General features: G+C 37.2%; 2 protein-coding genes across 15 annotated transcripts in view; one reads left to right on the plus strand and one right to left on the minus strand.

Moving 5' to 3' along the window:
- PPFIA2 (PPFI scaffold protein A2) overlaps positions 1 to 6,162 on the plus strand; it is a 218,903-nt gene extending 212,741 nt beyond the window's left edge. For 9 of the 13 annotated variants that reach the window (XM_034402810.3, XM_034402808.3, XM_060694641.2 and 6 more), the window contains 3 exons: positions 593 to 752; positions 1,668 to 1,764; positions 4,638 to 6,162. In XM_034402810.3, the coding sequence (XP_034258701.1) occupies positions 593 to 752; positions 1,668 to 1,726 (219 nt within the window). In that variant the 3' untranslated portion in view covers positions 1,727 to 1,764; positions 4,638 to 6,162. The remainder of the gene's footprint in view (positions 1 to 592; positions 753 to 1,667; positions 1,765 to 4,637) is intronic. The other 4 variants (XR_015728940.1, XR_015728938.1, XR_015728939.1 and 1 more) reach the window with 1 other exon arrangement.
- A 4,586-nt stretch (positions 6,163 to 10,748) lies between these two features.
- Positions 10,749 to 22,303, minus strand: part of ACSS3 (acyl-CoA synthetase short chain family member 3) — a 51,354-nt gene continuing 39,799 nt past the window's right edge. For both annotated transcript variants that reach the window (XM_034403613.3, XM_060694647.2), the window contains 7 exons: positions 20,615 to 20,710; positions 18,997 to 19,060; positions 16,826 to 16,907; positions 16,057 to 16,179; positions 13,304 to 13,403; positions 12,960 to 13,135; positions 10,749 to 10,836 (listed from right to left, as the gene is read on the minus strand). In XM_034403613.3, coding sequence (XP_034259504.2) covers positions 10,768 to 10,836; positions 12,960 to 13,135; positions 13,304 to 13,403; positions 16,057 to 16,179; positions 16,826 to 16,907; positions 18,997 to 19,060; positions 20,615 to 20,710 — 710 coding nt within the window. In that variant the 3' untranslated portion in view covers positions 10,749 to 10,767. The remainder of the gene's footprint in view (positions 10,837 to 12,959; positions 13,136 to 13,303; positions 13,404 to 16,056; positions 16,180 to 16,825; positions 16,908 to 18,996; positions 19,061 to 20,614; positions 20,711 to 22,303) is intronic.

Consider the following 22,303-nt stretch of genomic DNA (forward strand, 5'->3'; position numbering starts at 1 on the left):
TTTAGCCATATAATTTTCCTTAGTTATGAGACTACAACAGTAATTAAAACCAGCACCTTGAATTAAATCCAGAAGCAAACTGGCAGCCAATGCAGTTCATGGAACAGAAGTACGATGTGTTGTTTTGGGAGCACACGTAACTTGCCTGCACCATTGCATTTCCATTAGTTGGGCAGTTCCATATGCAGTGCGTTAACAGTATTTCAATCTGGGATGACTAGGGTATGGGTGACTGAACAGAGTCTCTTGATAGTGCACAAAGCTGTGCAAAGGCCCTCTTAGCCACAACTGCTAAATCAAATGAAAACCATTTTTAATTGTTTAATATTTCTGTCATTACTTTTGTTATATTCTGAAGCTTTTGTAATTGTCAGTGTACTCTGCTATGTCATTACAGATGTAACGAGTGCACAAATTTTTAACCTGTTTTCAAAAAGAAACGAAATAAAAATTTACATAGTATACTGTACATGTTTGCAAAAACCTTTTTTAATAGGCAATAATCTACTTTCCTGATTATAACATTTCAAAATGACAGATAGTCCAAGGAAAAGATTTCAGCTTTACTAAAATTAAATATTGTATGTTGCAGAGTGATGACAAGAATTTTAGGCAGGGTTCTTCCTGGCGAAGACAGTTTCCTCCACGTGAAGTTCATGGAATCAGCATGATGCCTGGCTCTTCAGAAACACTGCCAGCTGGGTTTAGGTTAACTACAACATCAGGACAGTCACGAAAAATGGCAACTGATGGTAAGCCAATTAACAGCTACTTTCAAAATGAATGTTCCAGCTTTGCATGGCTGTTAGTTACGTTTAATGTAAAATATTCAAATCAATTACATCTATTTCACAGCTAATAAAGTAAAAGAAATACATCTTTGAGAGGCAGGGAAAAGGCAATGGGAAAATGGAGTTAAGTTTTCAAATAATGTTTTAAACTATTAACATTCTGCTTGTAAAATGTTTGATTATTAGCAAAATGTCTGTTATGAAGAAAATATGCAAGATATGTGTGAATACAAAAAAACAATATAGATCTCCCATTCAAGACACTTGACCCAAAATTAAGTGTTTCAGTTGCTGATTAAATATTATTAATGATTTAATTCATATTTCTAAATTAAAGCACATTATCCGATACTGGATTTGTTTCATTACTGGATTAATGCATTATTGGAAATCCCAAGGGAGCCTTCTCACCTGACACAGGTGGACTGTTCTCCCTGTCTCCAGCTCCACTGGATGTCTGTAGGTCACACAAGGTATTAAATAAAAATTCTAATTACATATTCAGGTTTGGAGTTTATATGGGCTATGCAGTTTGGACATATGAACATAAGCTCCACTTGAACATTTAGCCTACAGATAAATATCTGCAGTAGAACAAATATACCCTACCTGCCTTCCATTCAAAGAGTAATATGAAATATATTGTTTGATCTTGATTTTATATATCATGGAGGCAAATACGTTTGTTAATATATATGATGAAATAACATTATTTTAGGCAAAAGACTAAAAGAGGAAACAAAGCAATTGGAACTAAATAATCTTAAAGGTAAAATAAAATAATTCACAGCGATTTATGATATTAGAAAAACCTCCATTAATGATGTTTTTCACCTTCTTTCAAGTTTCTTGATATTATTGGATCTCTATTTGCAGTTGCTTCATCTCGGTTACAGAGGTTAGACAGTTCTACAGTTCGCACATATTCATGTTGACATATCTAGCATGAAAAAGAGCTCCGAACTGAACTGAAGTGAGTATTCAGACAAAAATACATGAAAGTTTGCATTCTTTATGGAAATGAAATAACAGGGATACTTTAGGTTACTGCTGGAGACTTGTGCATGGCAAACCTGTGACCTGGGCTGTAACCAGTAGTGGGGTTCAGCCGGTTTTCACCGGTTCAGGCAAACCAGTCATTAAATTACCCATCCCTCGCTATCAAAGTGGATCCTGAGCACTGCACTGTACTGCAATGGAGAAACGGGCAACAGAGCAGCCGGCACAAGGGAAGAAGGCCATTTGCCCTCTTTCTTCTCCCTGCTCCTTTTCCTTCCCTCGTGCCGGCTGCTCTGTTGCCTGTTTCTCTATTGCACCACAGCACCCAGGATCCACTTTGATAGTTGGGGCGGTGTAATTTAACAACCGGTTCACCCAGGATCAGGTTGGCCATCGTGGGAGGCTCATCCAGCATGTGTGGTGGAGCTGGAGGACGGGGACGGGCCACGCCTCCCATGACAGCCAACCTGACCCTGGGCGAACCGGTTGTTAAATTATTTGAATCCCATCACTGGCTGTAATATTTCAGGTTGAGATGGACAAGATACATATGATAAACTATTCCTCCATGCCAAGAACTTTTTTGATATCTCATATCCTAGGTGGGCTCTTCAATCTTAATTTCCTTAAGATACAGCTTTCATACTTTTTTGTTGTGCCTGCTTGTTTCACGCTGACATCCAAAGGATTACTGCAAATATTTAGAAGGATATACAAAATTTGCCACACTTTAGGGCAGTTTCAGCCATGTTCTAGAGCCACAGAGAATGGAACATGATTGAATGGAAGAGGGGAGCGGAGGCCAGTTTCAGTCATTTTGTAGCAGCTACATTTCTGATGCTACCTCTGGACCCAATAATAGATCCTGTTTCAGTGGTGGGTTCCGCCGAGCTGGTAGCGGTGACAATATGATGTCACTGAACCGGTTCTGCCCCACCCCCATCCGTGTTATTCTTACCTTTTATTTGGTCCCACCCCCAATCTATTGCTGCCTCCTGAGTCCCGGCAGATCGGCTAGAAGGAAAAAAACTTTAAACTCTTGCCGCGGGGCTTCAAAGGGCCGCCCTACAGCTGATCAGTGTTAAAAGGCAATGTAGTGGTAGAGTGGTGCCTCCAAAAACAAATGAGTAGACCGGTGCCTCCAAAAACAAATGGGTAGACTGGTGCCTCCAAAAACAAATGAGTAGACCAGTACAGCTCTGCAAGCAGTTAAAAGCCTGGTAGACCAGTACCTCTGCTAAATCCTAAAGAATTGTCACATGACCATCAAGCCATGCCCACAGAACCAATAGTAAAAAAATTTAGAACCCACCCCTGTCCTGTTTGTATTTCTTCAGAAAATAACAGACAATTCTTATTTATTTTCTGATATACCTGATACTGTATATATATTGATGGCCAAATTGGGAAAACAAACTATTGTTCCAATAGAGGAAAATATATCCCCATCAAAACTGGCAGAGTAAATTTACACACACACACACACACACACGAGAGCAGACCTCCCACTCAGAGAGCAGACTTCATACTCATACTGATAATGTTACCTATTTGAGTAATGAAACATTTGCAAGCAAACAACAAAGTTCAGAGAGCACTAAGAACTACACAAACTCTTGGTCATAACATTGAAGATATTTGATAATAATGCTTCTCTAGAAAACACGTTATATGGCAATCATTTCTTTCAATACAAAATTTGATGTTCATTGTGTAGGCCCACTAGGCTTCTTGAAAGCTGGAAAAAATCAGGATCCAATAATATTTTATGTTCTTAAAATTATCTCCTAAGTGTGTGTCTTGTTCTTCCAATAATGTCTCTGGCCAAACTAAAGCTGTCTTCTGAAAATTATAAATTATTTTTCTTGCCTCTCACCCCACATTCTCTTCTATGAGTTGGTATAATGTTTATAATCTTTTAAAAAAAAAACTAACAAATACTGATTGTATCTTCCTCTATACTAATTGCTCACTTGCTGAATGCTGCTTTCTTCCTACCTGATATTAACCCCTGCACCCAGATGCTGTTCACAGTAAACAGTATAGCATGGGGTTGAGGAATAAAGAACTTGATTTGCTATAAAAAAATAATAATTAGTTTTGGAAATGTAGGCAAAAATTAACTTTTATCCATGTAATTTATAATTACTGTTCAAATTGTGATGTTACTCACAGTCCAGTGCAGTAGCACCTGTGTTCATTAGAACCATGATGATATTTTGTCCAGCAATGACTACACAAATCCTATAATCATGAAAACATCATCTTTCAAAATGCGTATATTTTCTAAAATACTTCTTAAACATTATAATCTTCCTACTAGAGAACAGTAATCTCAATATTTTTATTAAAACATGCTATTCATTAAAATAAATTTGTACTCTCACAAAACAAAATAATTTTCCTTATTTTTTTTTTCAAAATAAGGTAGTGGTGTTTAAAAGAAAAAATAAGACACAAAGAAACTGGAATCCCTTACAACTGTTTTAATAAATAAACTCCATTGGTTTTACTGAGATTTTTTCCAGATAATCTAACTGTATCTACATCCTCAATATATAGCATAAGCATTTCTACTTCATGTTATTCTAAGATTAGTTTTTGAACCAAATAACAAATTACAAGATTTCTTCAAGCTATTTTAGCTATTCTTAGAGATGAGTTTAAATGCAACCAATGAATCTTCTACCATGTACTTATACTGATATCCCATCTTCACTCTGCCTTACTTCTTTCCCACCTCAATTAAGTTTTATTTTACAATTGCTAGCCAGAGATTATTACTGTAAAAGAATCTATATCAGTGTAAATGTTATTATTAAATGAACTGTTTTTCCTTACTTCTAGATGCCACCTCTTTCTTCTATTTTACCTGAAGTGCACTACCACCATCTTAAGAAGCTTTTTATTCCAAGAACAGGGTAATAGGGAAGAAAATATAAATGTTTATTCAACTAAAATGCGTGGTCATCTTTTTACATATTTAGTTGTAATGTGCAACCTGCCAAATACACTGTCGCACAATTTTTTCATCCTTTCTGTGGAGTTGACACAAAAGTTGGTCACAAACTCCACTGAAATGACTGAATAGTGTGTAGCAACAATATTGTCCAGATTGCACATCTAATGTAGTTTAATTAATAATAATTAGTAATTTTTAAAATTATACATCATGACAAATTTGGCCAATGTGCAGAAATAATGCTTTTATCAAAAGGGGGCCTTCATTTTTAAACGTGTTCCATCTGTTTTATTGTAATATACTAGAATTACATGTATTTATGGTGGAATTTCTTTTAATATGTGTCTCATGTAAATGGATATAAATATGATTTTTTTAAAAAATATGTGGTACATGGGGTCTTAGTGCAAACACTTGACAAATACATTGTCAGGTATACTGTTTGTATCTTTTCATTCCACTATTTTTTACAATTTTGAATTGTAGCAAAGTCAATTGGATATTGAATAGCAAAAAGTTATTAGATGCTTCATCATGTTCCTACTTTTTCAAAAAAAAATACCATTATTTAAAGTAAATTCTTGCCTCTAATGATCAAGAGGGAAAAGATTTAAACATGAAACTTGAGCCAAAAATGGACCTATAAAGGCAAAACAGAACTCTCAAACACATATACATACACACAGAAATGCATACAAAATTGTAGAAAAGCACTGTGACTGCTCTTTTTTTCTAAAACCAACATTAAGAAAAACTGCAAAAATCAGAACAAAAGCAAGAGACATTTTCCTCAATGGCTACGAAGACGCAATTACCAAGAAGCAGCTAGCTTTGCTAGTATTTTTTTCCCAAAATTCTTCACATGCTAGCTAAAATTGGCCTTAAACAAAATGATGAAAAGAAAATAAATCTAATTTTCAACGTTTCAGTTGTATAACAATACCCTCCATGTCTTCATTTTAATAGGGTATTGAACAGCTGCTTGTCTAATATTAGGCTTTCATTCAAAAGTGGCCTTGCTGAGACTTCACTGAAGTCAACTTTATCAGAGGAAATAACTAAAAGACAAAACAGTTATTATATACTGTATAGAAGTTTAGAGGAGAAACTATTATCTGCTGTGGTTTTATTTGATGATGTTATTGATGTTTGCCCTTTGTTATATTGGAAGTTTCAAAGTAAGAACTATTTAATAATGTAATTTAACTACTCTATTTGCTAATAATCTTGCTGCCTGGTTGATCTTATTGTAGCTTAAGTCCTGTCCTTCAGCAGGCTTATCTGCAAAACATCTGCACGTGCATTTGTTTTACTGCATTTTAAAAATTTTAAACAGATTTCAGTTAACTAAATGGTGACCGATTTTTTTTCTCTCCCCCTTGTCAATAAAATAAAATCAGTACTCTTTTATGTGTTCTGTCTGTGGTAGAGTTGCATATATCATGGTTCCAACCTTAATTTTGAAAGACAAACATTGTTTAAGTGACAAATATAATCAAGACATTCTTATTTATCAGGTTATTAAAGAACAGAATGTTTCCCATTCCAATGATTTGGAAATTTGAGAGACCCCATTTTGAGTTTGAAGCAGTTGTTTGGAGTTCAAAATGATTATTACATATCACAGATTGTATCAGAGATCAATACATTTCTAAAATGTTCAAAATATTAGCTTCTTATTTGAAATACAATGTTTTAAAATTGAATAACTTGATTTACTCAAAAGTATCTGAATTTAAAGTGGTTTGCACACAGTACTATGAAATACACCAATTTCAACTCGTTCTAGTTATATTGCAAAATGTTTCTTTTCATTTCACTACTGTGTCTTTTCCAGCTGAACATCTTCCAGATAGAAAATACATGTTAATTTTTAATTTGTTCTCTGCCTTACCTTTATGATCCTTGTGGAGGCACAGAAGAGGGCATGTTTTTTCTAAAGCTGAAATGACGAATTCATAACCTACAATCTACCAGCCTGGAGCTACAGCTCTACACTTCTGTTCCAAGTGTTTTGTGAATTACATTTTTTTTTCATGTTGGCTTGATCTTTTTTCCCCTGTCAGTAAATACTATTCAGTGCTCTGCGTCATTAGGCTGCTGAGCGAAGAGCAGAAGAAAAAGAGCATTATTTCCTAAGAAAACATAGTGGTGGGGTCTATATAGGAAGCCAGAGACCACGTAGCCTTTGGATTAAAACTCATCCCACTACCCACTCAACCCCCCAAAAAGGATTACTGTACTTGCCCACAGCTACCTTGTCCAAACCCATCTTTGCTTAACACATAAGAAAACTTGGCCTCTCCTTTTAATCAAAGGGGGATTCCTTAGTTTGAAATTGTACTGTATTAATCAGTAACTTCCATTGAAAGCAACTGGACTCATTCCAGAGAATTGAAATTTGACTGCAAGAGTTCTCAGCACATGTTAGATTAAAGGAGGGCGAGAGAGAGGATAAGAGAGACAAAAGATTTACTCAAATTTATTTTCTTTTTTTTATTATTACAAAAGTTTTACAATTACATTTTCACCCCTTTCCCCCCCTCAACCCATCCCAAACTTCCCAATCTCACCCTCCCTAACCCTCCCCTCCCCCCAGACTTCCATACAATATACTCAGATCAAGAGAAAAAACCCCCTTTATATAAAACATGAACCCCTCCCTCCCCCTTATAGTTTTTCATCTTCATTACATTAAAATATTTCTATCTTACTATAACATTTTCAAATAAAAGCTATTTGATACTTCCTAGTTTGATATTTGTTCTGAACATAATCTATCCACTTTTTCCATTCCCATTCATAAGTCTCTTGTGAACAATCTTTTAAATATGCTGAAATCTTCGCCATCTCTGCAAAGCTGGCCATCTTCAAAGTCCATTCCTCGATAGTGGGCAAAGCTTCATTTTTCCAGTATTTACCTATCAATAATCTCGCTGCTGTTATCATGTACAATATCAGCTTTGATTCACCCAATGTAAAACCCTTAACTATACCCAATAAAAACAGTTGTGGAGAAAATTGAATTTTTTTCTTCAAAACATTCTGCATAACCCACCAAATTTTTATCCAAAAAGCCTTAACTTTCTTACAAGTCCACCAAACATGATAATATGTAGCATCTAAACAATCACATCTTCAACATTTTGGCTGAACATTAGGGTACATACACGACAATTTTTTGGGGTCTAAATGCCATCTCTAAAACATTTTATAGAAATTTTCCCTCAAATTCTGCAACTGTGTGAATTTAACGTTCTGAACCCAAATTTTTTCCCACGTTTCCAACATCACTGGTTCTTCAAAATTTTGGGCCCACTTAATCATACAATCTTTAACCAATTCAGTTTCTGAATCCCTTTCTAACAAAACATTATAAAGCCTTTTAATATGCATTGGACCTTTCTCTTTTATATGTCTAACCAATTCTTCCTCATGCAACATAATACCAGTTTTTTGGTCCTCTTTCCATCTCAGTTGAAGTTGATTGTATTGTAACCAAGTTAAGTTAATCCCTTCGTCCTGCAGTGTCTCTAATGTCTTCAACTGCCATCTGCCCGCATCTGTAAAAAGAACCTCTTTATATAAAAACCCCCCGAGTGACATTATATTTGTATTCCAAATAATATGACCAAGATCCAGCCATAGCGGTATTTTATAATCCCATTTGAGTCGGTGCTTGTTCCAAACCCTCATCAAAGAGTCTCTAAGTATATGGCTTTTAAATACTTTATCCACTTTGTTCTCATAAAATAAGTAGGCATGCCATCCAAATTCAAGATTTACTCAAATTTATTTTCAATTAAGCATTTTTACTGACTTCCATACAAGCAGGTTGAACAACCCTCAATTTATTTCAAAATTCTTTGCAAGCAAATAGACAATTCATAAACGCCATCTGTTTTCTAGCACCTTTCTAAGTAAGATAAGGATAAAGCAAAAGAGGATGTTAGAATGAAAGAGGAAGCTATTTTCATCCCCTCCCAAATACCCTCATTACATGAAAGCCCCCAACAAATTACTCATAAAGGGATATGGTGCTTGCTTGACCCTCCTCCCCAAATAAACACTTTTGGGGTGTTTCTCTGCCTTTCACATTTCAGGCTACAGGTAGGTGTTCAGATAGGTACAAAAAATGCTTTCAGGTATTATAGCAACAGAACACTTCAACTACATTAAATACTCCCCCTGGCCACCCTGCTCTCATAATAAAAGAGCCTTACCCAAATTCATTATCTTATTTATTTGTTTGTTTGTTTGTCAGATTTATATGCCGCCCTTCTCCCGTAGGACTCGGGGCAGCTCACAACAATAAAACAACCCGACAATAGATAAAGATTAAATAATATTAAAAACCAATTTAAAATCCCCAAATCCCAAGTTAAAATCCACAGCAGATCAGGGAAGTTGCTGAAAGAGCTATATCTTTAGGTCAGCGTGGAAGGTACGGAGGTCGGGGGCCATCCGGAGCCCGATGGGCAACCCATTCCAGAGGGTCGGTGCAACCACAGAGAACGCCCTCATCCTGGGGACCGCCAGCTGACACTGTCTGGCCAAGGGGACCCGGAGGAGGGCAGCCCTATGTGAGCGCATATGGGTAACAACCCTGTTAGGATGATCAAACATATACAAAGATTATTCCCATGACTGCCAAGTGGTAAAGCCCCAAATACCTGTTTATAAAAAGGTATAACAGTGTTTTAAAATAATTTGGGTATTTTAGAAAACACAGCAAAATTTTAGAGACTACATTTCTCAATGTTTTAACACTAGGGGGCAATCTTTGTGAACTATATGATCCTTTTTGGCCTGGTTCCTAACTGGGAATTGTTATGTGGCTACAAATTATTATTCACTTTGAATATCTGCCATTCTGAATATGAGATTTTCTTTTTCTTCCTTAAATTAATATTCATCACTTGTGGCAAAGTACACAGCCACAATTACCATAACGGCTATGAGAAAAACTTTGAGAGAGAAGAGGAAGAAGAACAGCCTAGACCAGTGATGGCGAACATTTTAGGCACAGAGTATCCAAACTGGAAGGCGCACGCGCCAGAGCACCAGAAACTCAACGATTAGCTGGCTGGCGCGTATGCACGCCTCAGAAACCATCTAGCAAGAACGCATGTGCACATCAGAAATCCGACAGCTGGGGCGACGGTGCGCATGCCCACAGAGTGGGCTCTGTGTGCCACCTCTGGCAAGTGTGCCATAGGTTCATCATCATGAGCCTAGACAATGGTCTGACAAGGAATCTGAGTCCAAAGCAGGAATGGAGGGCAGAGAAAGCATCTCAAAATTGACCCTCCCTAATTCTCTGAAACATAAAAGTAAGCCAATTGGGGGGGGGACATATTCAGACTTGCAAGGTTCTTGTTTTAGTTTTCTGTCTGGACTAACTTCACAGACTGACACTCAAATCCTTCTCTAAAGGATTTCTTAAAGGGTTCTACCATGTAACGTCATAAATCAGATTACAGAAACTTTTTTAAATATCAATTGGGCTGGTTCAGCACTCACAAAGAACATACTTGAGCAGCCTAATTCTTCCTGGCATTTTATGTGCCCCAATTTCTCTGCCAAGTTACCGAGTTGCTGATTAAATTAGAACCGAATGAGAAAGTTACCATGGAAAAGGACAGTGGGAGGTAGGAATATAGGTAGTCCTCGACTTAACAACAGTTCATTTAGTGACCATTTGAAGTTGCAATGGCACTGAAAATAGTGACTTATGACCATGTTTCAGTTACGATCATTGCAGCATCCTCATGGTCACATGATCAAAATCCGGATGCTTATTAGCTGGTTCATATTTGTGACATTTGCAGTGTCCAGGGGTCATGTGATCAGCTTTTGCAACCTGACAAGCAAAGTCAATGGGGAAGCCAGATTCACATAACAACAATCTTAATAACTGCAATGGTTCACTTAACAACTGTGGCAAGAAAGATCATAAATGGGGCAAAACTCAACAAATGCAGGTCTTCCTTACATTTTAGTGGCTGTTAAATCTTATTTTAATTCTTTTAACACTTCTTCTACATGTTTAAATGCAGCAGGATCCTCAATAGTTGGGGTTATCTGGAAAAAAAAACTCAAGACTCTTAATATGGCAAATTAAAATTAATGTTTTCATTTTGTGTAAATCATATATTAGTCAGTATTTGCCCATTAAAATACAATGCATCATAGGGCAACAATTAAAGATACTTCAGATGAGCCAAGTTACAGAATGTGTCCAAAATAAGGACCCATGACTTCTAAGGGAATGAAATTTGGGGAAGTTATGCAGCTTCTGTTATACTGGCTGCTGTTGCAATACCAGACTGCTGCTACAGTCACATGATCTTCGTTTACAATGTTCTGTAACAGTTTCCCAGTCTTTCAACCCCTTGTTCCTTCCCACATCCAGCAGGAGCCACTTACCTGGCTGTTGCTAGGAGAAAGGAACAGGGAGGAAGGAATCCCCATGCAATCTTCCTACTCCATGCAGCTCCTCTTGCACACCTGCATAGACTTTTCTGAACCTTCCCGGGCACCTTCCTTGATAACATGCAGTGCCTCCTGTGCACTCCCATGTCCCCTTCCCAATAGACACTGCCACCTCACACACCTTTCCTGACCTGTGTGGCAGCTCTTTTGTACCTCCAGGCACCCTTCCCAACCTCACAATGCTGTGTCCCACTGGCACAGTATTTCTCACACATCCCTGCAACTCTCATGCATTATTCTTGCCCCGTGCTGCCCTACCACATGCCCAAACCAACCCACACAGCACCTCTCACATGACTCCCAGGCACCTTTTCCATCTTATACCACTGACCTGCAATGCCTTCCCTGACCCAGATGGCATTTTTTGCACATGCCCACACAGCCTTCTCAACCCTTAAGGCATCTCTCATGCATCCCCACATACCATTTCTGACTTGAACCCCTGGCTCCCTCCCTCTTTCTTATATGTTGATAGGGAGTGACAGGTCCAACTCTAGCAACCTGCTTTGCAGCGTGCCACAGGGCTTGCTGCTTTCTCCATCCTTTTTAAAATCTATATGAAATTGCTGGGCAGGATCATCTATCACTATGAGATGAAGTATCACCAGTATGCTGATGATTTCCATTTATACAGCTCCATCCTGGGTAAAGTGGGTGATGCTGTGGGTGTCCTTTCACAGTGCCTAGAGGCTGCAGGGACCTAGATAACGGGACAACAGTCTTCAACTGAACCCCTAGTAAGATACAGTGACCGTGGGAAGGGAGCTCCTCTGCATCCAGTTTTGCATCTTTGGACTTGGATGGGGTTGCACTACCCCAGATAGACCTGATGTGTAGTCTGGAGGTCTTCCAAGATTCACGGCTCCTGCTCAAAGAGCAGTGACAATTGTGTGGCTAGGACAGCCTTTGCGCAAATTTGTGTTGTGTGCCAGTTATGCCTTTTTCTGGATAGGGAACTCTGCTCAGTCAATCATTTGGAGTATTGCAATGCGCTCTATGTAGGACTACCCTTGAAAAGTATCCAGAAGCTTCAGCTAGTATAAAATGCAGGCATGCAGGCAATTCTGGGCATCCAAAGAATGGTGCAGTAACATTTCTGCTGAGCAAGCTGCACTGGGTGCCTATCTGCTTCCAGGCCCAGTTCAAGGTGTTGATTATAAACTTTAAAGCCCTACATGGCAAGGGGTCAGGTTAACTATGGAACTTTATCCCATCAGTCAGTCCCACAGGGAAGGTATGTTGCAGATTCCATCAGTTGAAGAATTCCAACTGGTGGGGTCCAGGAAGAGAGCCTTCTTTGTCACTGTCCCCGTCCTATGTATGACTCTGCCTGGGGATGAAGTGGGCCCCTACTCTTGCCTTTCTGTAAAGGCATAAAAACATGGCTTGGGGTGCACAGTTGAACATGCAGCCATGGGGCTGGTTGGTGTCCTGAAAGCCCTTCTCCTCTTTTTAAATCAATTGTTAACATTCCTTGCCTCTATAAAATTTTTACATGCTGTTTTTTATGCTTTTAATATCTAATTGTACACTGCCCAGAGTCTCTGTGAGGGACATGATAAATAAATAAGTTGCTCCTTCTCTCACTGAATTTTTGCCCATCCATGGTCATTCTGTTTCTCTATTTGGGTTAGGAAATATCTCTGAAACAATGACATGTCGAGTCACAGGTTGTCTAGTGTCTTATTATATACTCTATTACTGGCACTTACCTTGTATGGTTTCCCATTCACAAGAGAAGCAAGAGCTGATCGTGGTATCTTGCCAGAACGGGTTTTTGGTATTTGTTTCACAAATACTACTTTCCGAAATGCTGCTACAGGACCGATATCTTCTCTAACTCGTGCAACAATTTCTTCTAAAAGTTGTTCCTCTTCAGTATCAATCCCTAATAGCACATAATAGCACAAGTGTCATAAGTGGCTTTATTGCTTTGTATGGGTACAATTTTGTTTATCACTGGCTATCACAGCCAAATCAAGACAACAATCTCAAACCAATCATTCACTTCAAAACTCCAAAGATAGATTTAGCTTTGTAAATGAACAGTTCTCACCATTTCTCAGGACACACAATGCTAAGGGAACATGGCCCTTTAGTCGATCCTCTTGGCCAACAACTGCACAATCTGCCACAGCCATATGGGAGAGAACAGCCTGAAGAGGGGACAGAATAAAAATACTATATTAGACAAATATAAGATTGCATGTCCATTACTTATCTGACAAAGTATGTCCAGCAACAGCAGCCTATGGAGAATAAGATGGCGCTCTCCATTAATAGGCGGTTTGTGACCAGCAAGCATTCCCTTTGGCCAGATGCAACTGACCATCTTTGTCATCTCCTTTGCATACAAACCCCTAAAAAACTATTCTATGCAGTTTTGAGATCTCTCAGGAACATGGGGGAAGTAGCTTAGAATTAGGCCATAAATGAATGTTCTTTTTACCAATGGAAGTATTCTGAGGAGAAATTTGCTCAGGAATTCATTTAAAACAGAACAAATATTCAAGGTCCAACTTGGAGAATGTGAACATCTAGATGTCATGGTCCATTCATTAATCTGTAGCAATAGAAACTAATTTGCATATTATATGGTGGCTCTTTCAAACATTAATGGGAACTTTTTAATCTGTAGCCTGAAAAACTCTCTGCTTCCCAGCTATGCTTGACTGAGATTAGGAGTTAATATGTGCTAAATCGTATGTGATTATAAATGAATTTGTGGTAAGGTAATTTATGTGGTGGTTGGCTCCGATGTGTAGAAAAAGGAGTGTGCAGGAGTCACAACATATGAGTAGACTGCTCATTTCCACTTGGACCTCAACACTAAAATAGATGATTAAAACTCCTAAATTTAAGATTAGCATGGGAAAAAAAAATAATAGTTATAACATATAACTTTTCGTTAAACAGCAAGGAATAAATTTCCAAGCATTTGTGTGGGGAAGAAGCTTGTCTAATTTCAGTGAAATAGGTGCATGGCTTTGAGTTAGATCATACTCCAAACCTCACAAGGATATTTCAGTTTGAAGCTTTGATCAAATCACTCTAACAAATCATATTCACAAATTAAATCTGAGACCTGCTGTAATCCATTCAATCAAAATGCATGGATGAAAGCACTGTTTAGCCTTGTACATGTAATCCTGACTTACGACCACAATTGTGCCCAAAATTTCAGTTGCTAAGCAAGGCAGCTGTTGTGAGTTTTGCCCCATTTTAGGAAATATTTTGCATAGTTGTTAAGTGAATCATGTGGTCATTAAGTGAATTAAGGTTACAAATGGTGCTCACATGACCCTAGGACAGGTAACTGTCATAAATGCATCCCAGTTTCCAAGTGCCCAAATTTTAAATCATGTGGCCATGGGAATGTTGCAACAGTTGTGTGAAAACTGATCATAAATCATTTTTTTCAGTATTGTTAAAGTTCAAATGCTATGCTGAATGAATGGTTGTAAGTTGAGGACTATCTGTAAAACATTTCATAAACTCTATATATGATCTACTGCCTCTGGAGCTGCTATAGAAAATATATGATGCATTATCAGTTCTACAGAAAGAGAATGCAAGGGACTAAGTTATATAACCAATCTGTTTTCTCATTTGGTTAAATTCTCTGATAAGAGCTCCTTTGGGTGGCAAAACCTTAGTTTGAGTTGCTTTGATCTGCCCAATTCTCAGCTTTTTTAATGTGCTAAACTTTCATTTAGTTCTTTCTTGTGTTAATGGAACGATAAGACTTCTATGCCTTGTCCTGCCCATACAACTTGCAATGAAAGGTGCAACCAGGTCCTGCTCAGGAAATGCCAAACCTTGCTTATATGCCCTGTCCAACTTACCCACAATGCTGAGGAGATATTTTCCAGGACAAGCAAACTTGCCAACCAGTTTTGGCATTCTTTCTGGCACCTTAGAAAGCCAAGTGATCAGAGGTGACAAAACTACCTGATCCAAAAGGTCAAGGCACTGAGTTTTGGGGGGCTATCACATCTGGCATGAGTTCATTTTAAAATAGTTTTAAACCTTAAATGTTTTTTAAAATATTTTTAATTTGAACTTGAACGATTTCTAAATTAATTCACTGAGTCTCTATAGGCTCTAGTCAATGATATAGGCCTTTCCTCATGTTTACTGCTTCATTTTTAAAAAGATGTGGAGAAATACTTCAAACAAATATTTACAATGAGATCCAATAAACCTTGGCAGATTCATATCCTTCACAGAGGTTAGATTTGCTATTCTCATCCATTACTGCCTGCCTCTAAGTGGAGTGCTGCAGGAATTTTAATGCTTCCTCGTTCCATGGATGATGTTTTTGCATCAAATCATGCTTTCTTTTCTTGATTTGTCTTGAATTCAAATCAAATCATGCCTTCTTAGAATACTGAATGACAATTTAGTGATACGCTTCACTATACCCTTACCAGGCTAAACAATGCATCCTCTCTACCCTGTCTTAAAAACAATTATTTCTTTTTCCTGCATTACAATCAATGCTGTCAGGAAGCCATCATTTATTTTTTCTTCAGTGTCTCGAATAAAGCAGTAGTCTACTCTAGAATATTGTCAGACATTAATACAGTATAATGGTTTTCAGTGAGTATGTAAGAGGAGCAGCCTAGTTAATGATAAGAGCACTACTCCTGTTGCTCCACTCATTCATTAAGTCTTCATGGAGAAAACTTTGCTAAAGAAGAGGCTCACCAGGAAAATCTTTGCCCCTTAATTTTGAGACAGAGCCCCTCCACTCTTTCTCTGCGTTTGAAACTGAGGTACCATTTTTCCTGGTTGTTTTATCCTTACCTCTTCAATTGCACCTGCTGAAATTCTATGGCCTGCAACATTTATCACATCATCCACACGAGACATGACATATAGATAGCCTTCTTCATCCATATAACCTGCATCCATAGTATCATAATATCCCTAGGAAGGAAAGTAGATAAATGAAAAATGCTTCAGAATATTAAATACAACAATATTACATTTTTGCTCCTAAATCAATGCATTACCAAAGAAGTATCTCATTTGATCCCTGGCATTTGTTCTAAGTTCCAATCTAGAATTTATGGTTCTGTTCATGGAGGTTGACAGGTTGACACATCATTAAAGTAGTTTCCACATAAACTCAATATGGAACACACAGAAAAAGCATTTACCATGGGTGCTGTTCACCTTATATGTGATCCTATTGAATAAAAACTTTTGGAAGAGGAAGAAAAATGCACATTTGGGATAACTGAACCTTTTGCTGTACTAAATATGCCACATATGTGTGTATGTGTGTGCATGCGTGTGTCAGTTCAGAGGATTTTTTTAGCATGTAAAATATTTTAATATAAGATGATATATTTTAACTAAAATTAAACCAGTCAGCAAGTTTAAAGATTGAAAATTAAACATTTCCATATGCTAAGAAAAACTTTTAGGATTCAAAAGCCAAATGAAAAATGTTCTTACAAGAAGTATAAGGGATGTGAGGATAGCCACTGTTCAAAATTAAAGGAAAAATATAGAGAATTTCATATCATTTTAAATAATGTATACTTTTATATATTTAATCACTTCTTACCGGAAATTTTTGGAAATATAATTCTTTATAAAGCTCTTCATTTTTCCAAAGACCTAAAAAGACTCCTGGTGGCAAAGGCAACCTGTTGTATATTTTAAAAGGGAGTGGGGCGGTTATATAACTGCATAATACATTAATACAGAAAACTCAAAAATAGTTGAATACAGTATGTTCTTCTAAACTCAAAATGCTTCTAAATACAGGGCTAGAATAGTTACTTTTTCCTCAACTTTGAGCATAGGAACTTCCACCTCTGGTCCTCTAATCATAACAGTCTTATCCTTAAGATAATTTATCTTTAGTCATTTCACACAAAAAATTATCTCTTATAGAGTGACTAAGAGATAACACAAAATAGCAACAGAAAATGATTCATAATGTAAACATCTGAGAGTAATGCTGCACATTGTGAAGTGTTATGCAAGTAAATCAACCTCTATATCTTGGGCCATGGATTCTTATTCTAGGTATTATTTTCTTCTTTGCTTCTATCTCTATGCTTGTCTAGACAATATATATAGAACAACAGGTGTCTAGACAATATATATAGAACAGCATAACAGGTGTTGCAAGTCACCATAATGGTGACTTGCAACAGATATGCTTAGGCAATAATAAATGGAAAATGTAAGAATTTGTGATGGGATTTTACAGTATCTGGAACTAGCTGAATACCTGTGCTTCACTACAAAACTATGTGATCAGGCTTGATAAATCGACACTTACAGCTTGAAAATGAGTAGTTACGATTGGCCTCTCCTCTCCCCTTCTCTCCCTCAGCCTTGCCCCACAGAACCCTATCCTATCCTATCCCCTTCTTTCCCTCAGCTTGCCCAACAGAAACATCTCCTATCCTATCCCCTTCTCAGGCTTGCCCCACAGAAGGCTCCCGTATCCTATCCCCTTCTCTCCCTCAGGCTTGCTCCACAGAAGCCTCCCCTATCCTATCCCCTGGTTGCTGCTGTGAAAGTAAAACTGAAAATGAAACTCCTCTCCTCTGTTTGTGTTTTGCATTTGGAACATATTTCTTTTCAGGTGGGGAGGGGGAATAGAACTCCTTAGCATCAGAGCATGGAACAGATTTATTTTCAGGTGGGGAGGGGGAGTAGAATTCCTTAGCATCAGAGGGCTGTCTGGAAAGTGAAACAGTATTTGCTGTGTGAGCTAGAAGGAGACAGGAAGGAGCCTGGCCGTGGCTTAGCTCAAGTGTTCTGTATTAAAGCTGCTTCCTGCTGTGAAAGTAAAACTGAAAGTGAAACTCCTCTCCTCTGCTTGTGTTTTGCATTTGGAACAGATTTTTTTTCAGGTGGGGAGGGGAAGTAGAAGTCCTTAGCATCAGACCGTGTTAATAATAATATAGGAAATACCAAAGCTCTGATGGTCATTTTGAAAAATCCTTTCTTAGTGAGCACCTAGAAGCCAAGAGGAACATACGTGGCAAATTTCAAGTTTGTAGGCTCTACGGTTCTGGAGATTTCGTGATTACGGCGTGAGTGGTTTTCACTTTTATATATATAGATTGGCATACAACATCTGCTAAAAGTCATATGAAAATCCAGATTTCTCAGTGAAGTTTCCATCATAATGATGTCTCTTATTCTATTTTGAGATTATTCACCAAATATTTATGGCTCTTCATTGTTAACTTTTCTAAGGCATTTAACAAATGAGCTGGTTTGATTATTGGACAACATCATATATAATGCACAGAGAAAGCAGTAAGTCCTATAGACTGTACTTGATGCATTGTCATAAATAAACAGGAAGGTATTCTGGCCTACAATATTTAGAAGTAATTCAACAAAACATTTTTTGTGCTAGCTACATGTGTCCATCTTTAAATCAACATGATAACCTAGATGTTATGATCAGAAGCTACTTTTACCTGTAGCAATTAATATTTTTCAGACTACAGTTCTATCTTTCAGTATATGAACCTAATTTATTTCAATTAAGGTTTTTTCCATAAATGGAGATTATCTTTCAAATATTTTCTTGGCAAACAGACATTGTAGCAGATCAAAATTACAATATCCTATCAACAGACCTGGATCTCCCATAACAACAATATAAATTATTCTTCAATTGTCCATTTTGAATATATTCTCTTTCCCTCCATCTCTATTTACTTTGCTCAGTTGTAAATTTTTAGGAAGTCATGAATTGCTTACTTCACCACTATGTTTCCTAGAGTCTTCACTTTTACAGGTTGCTTGTTGTCATCCAGAATCACAACTAAAACAAAAAAGCATCACAAGTCATAAAAACAAAGACAATAGTTTCAATTTTAATTAAAATACAAGTATTTCAACATTAACCAACTTCAGAAAGTTAACTGGAATGAAAATTCTCGTTGTTTTCAAATTTTACAGTCTTGAGAATAATGAAAGATGAAGTAGAAATGGACAAGCCAATATCTATTCCTAGGTTAATAAACATGAGTCATTTGTCATAATTATCTGAATTTTCCTTTGCTTCATCATCACCATGCATCTTATCAAAATTAGAAAAGAGAATATAAAAATTTTAAAGCATTTCCTTCCATGCGTCCTTTATATAAAAAAATATTATTTTTAATAAAATAATTAAAATAGCTTGCACTACATTTCATAATTTCATTTTACAATTTTAGCTTTAATTATATTTTAAGAGAAAATATCCCTTGCTGTTCAAAGTTAAATCACATTATGAAAACTGTTACTCCTTTAATTTTGATTGCACCTGTTCTATTCTTTCAATTGTCATTCAAATTAGAAACAGCTATTGCCTTTTTATGTCTAGTTCATAAAAGCCTTCCTGATAAAGTTGAACTCTATCTAGAGATTTTCTGAATCGTGAAACATATTTATGGAGGTTACCAAATTGATACATTGTGAATATGCAAATACCAAGCTCAAAAGCTCCTCGATTTAAGATTTCTTTCATGTTAGTGCAGATACTGTAATATACATATAAAAAATGCAACAATATAAAGTATCTTGTTCAGAACATGTCAGGAAGACCCATGGAATGCAGGGCAATTGCCATGATTTCATTATAACCTACAAAATTCATTCTCCCAAATAGATCTTCAAGAAATATCAGCAGCTCTCGCCTAAATTGCTATGACAGAGATAGATATGTTTCCTAGCCCACAAGGAATTTAATCTCTGTGAGGCAGTTTTCATATAAGTTAATTTTTGACTTATTATTCATTCTGCCCCATACAATTCATTATGTAAGCGATTCTCCTGGGCATTTGTGCTGAAAGAAAGCCCCATGTGAAAACCTATATGGGTTGGGATACTCTAAAGCAGAGGTGTCCAAATTTGGCAAAACTTTAAGACTCGTGGACTTCAAGATGGCTGGCAGGAGAACTCTGGGAGTTGAAGTCCACAAGTCTTAAAAGTTGCCAGAATTAGACACTCTGCTCTAAAGAATCCAAGCAAAAGATGAAGCAATAACAGGCCACATTATACTATGTTGTGCCTTGATGTCAGAGTGAAAACAGTTATTGTAGCTTTAAAAAGCAATTGATCCATGGTACAATTTCATAAATATATCGCATAAAGATATATTTCGCAGGGTTTCTTTCATCCTGGAGATAACAGGAATTTTGAAGTAGTTTAAAAAAAGATCAAAGTTAAGTTGGTTCTAAATTGTCAAAAGAGCAATTTTTAAGCTTTAAAGATCGTTTGCCTGTTACTTTTTGTCAGGAATGTAATTGTTATAATTGTTATAATCCCCCCCCTCTCTCTCTCACACACACACACACACACAATTTTAACAACATCTACTTTGCAAGTTTACCATTGTATCCTGGTACCAACTTTCCTGTCTGTCCTGGAGGAGGAGTTAGAGAGTTTCCTAAGCCAATGCAAGATGCTGTTATTGGAGAGCCTGTTTCTGTAATTAAGAAAAAATGTTTTTAAATATTTTTTGTAATGTTATAATTAAAAGTTATTTTCATGTGTAAATTAATTGACTTTGAGGTTCACATTAAAAAAACTTTCTTTTTTTAGAATTTAAATAGCCTAAGACAGTGCTTCATAAACATTTCCCTTCATTTCCCCAAAACTGCTTATACCAATAAGTCCTTTTTACTTTTTACTGCTTATCTGAAAATCCTTCTTTAAATGTCCCTTTTATGATTGGGTAATGGATTCATCTGTCATTTACCCAAAGAAAAACCACTTTTCCCAATCTTGGGTAATTTTCTTTAGGTTTTAAGTGCTTCCCATTAGGTTTGGGAAGCACTGACCTAAGAAAACTTAATAAGCACTCTTGAACTGGCACTAAACAAACTTCGGTAGATGTCCTTAATAGAGCATTGAGCTCATTAGGTGATGTGGAGCCAGTTATTATAGCTCAACATAACCTACTTAACTGAGTGTATCTGAGAAAAAAATGAACTGAAGAACATTCTGTCCAGTCCCTTATATGGCACTTCTGCTAATGTTAGAATTGGTACAGAAAGCATGCCCATCCACCAGCTGTTTTTTGTCCTCTTCATGCCCCGTTTTCAGGCCTTTTTTCAGGCCATTTTGGGGGGGGGGTTGGTCCATTTTCAAGGGTTTTTTCAGGCCATTTTCGAGGCTATTTTGGCTCCTGCGAGGCTTTTTTCAGCCCGTTTTTTTTGGAAAATGCTCTCAGAAAATGCTATCTAAATGCTTTGAATGATGGATCCAATAACAAAAATGATCATGAAAATCCAGCTGGGTGACTTTGGGCCAGTCTCTCTCTTTCTTAACACAACTCACTTCACTGGGCTGTTTTGGAGAAAATAGGAGAAGGAAAGAATATCATGTATATTCACCCCTTGAGTTATCTATAAAAATAATAAAGGCAGGATAAAAATCACATAAATAAACTCAGTTCATATGTGCTACCAGTTATATCCCGGCAGAAATAATGCAGGTGAAAGCAGTTTTTAAGATACTGCTTCAAATAAGGCTGATTCTACTTCAATAAAAATGAAACTTGTACCTCCAGAAGACAGGGGTGGTGCAATGGCTCAGGGGTTAAAACCTTGGGCTTGTCGGCTGGAAAGCAGGCAGACCAGGTTCTACACCTGAGCACAATGCGACCAAGTGGACTCCCATTGTCACCCCAGCTCCTGCGTACCTAGCTGTTCAAAAGCATGCAAATGCGAGTAGATAAACAGGTACCACTTGGTGGGAAGATAACAGTACTCCATGATGTCATGCTGGCCTCATGACTGCGGAAATGTCTTCAGACATCGCTGGCCTTTAAACAGAATGAGCACTGCCCCCTATAGTTGGCAACAACTAACAGAGTAAAATCCACAGGGACTCCTTTACCTTTTTTTCTTTAATCTCCAGAAGACAAGAACAGAGGCACACTAACACAATTTCATAACTTTTACTATTCTTAAAAGATATGTCAGCATGACCCATGCGTATTGCCAAGGCCATCTGGCAAGTTTTTCTAATCTGGTAGAAAAGTAATGTTTTTCATCTCCTCCTAAAACAAACCTTG

This window comes from Pantherophis guttatus, chromosome 7 (genome assembly GCF_059756535.1).
Source record: "Pantherophis guttatus breed Tessera chromosome 7, ASM5975653v1, whole genome shotgun sequence".
NCBI classification, from domain to species: Eukaryota; Metazoa; Chordata; class Lepidosauria; order Squamata; family Colubridae; genus Pantherophis; species Pantherophis guttatus.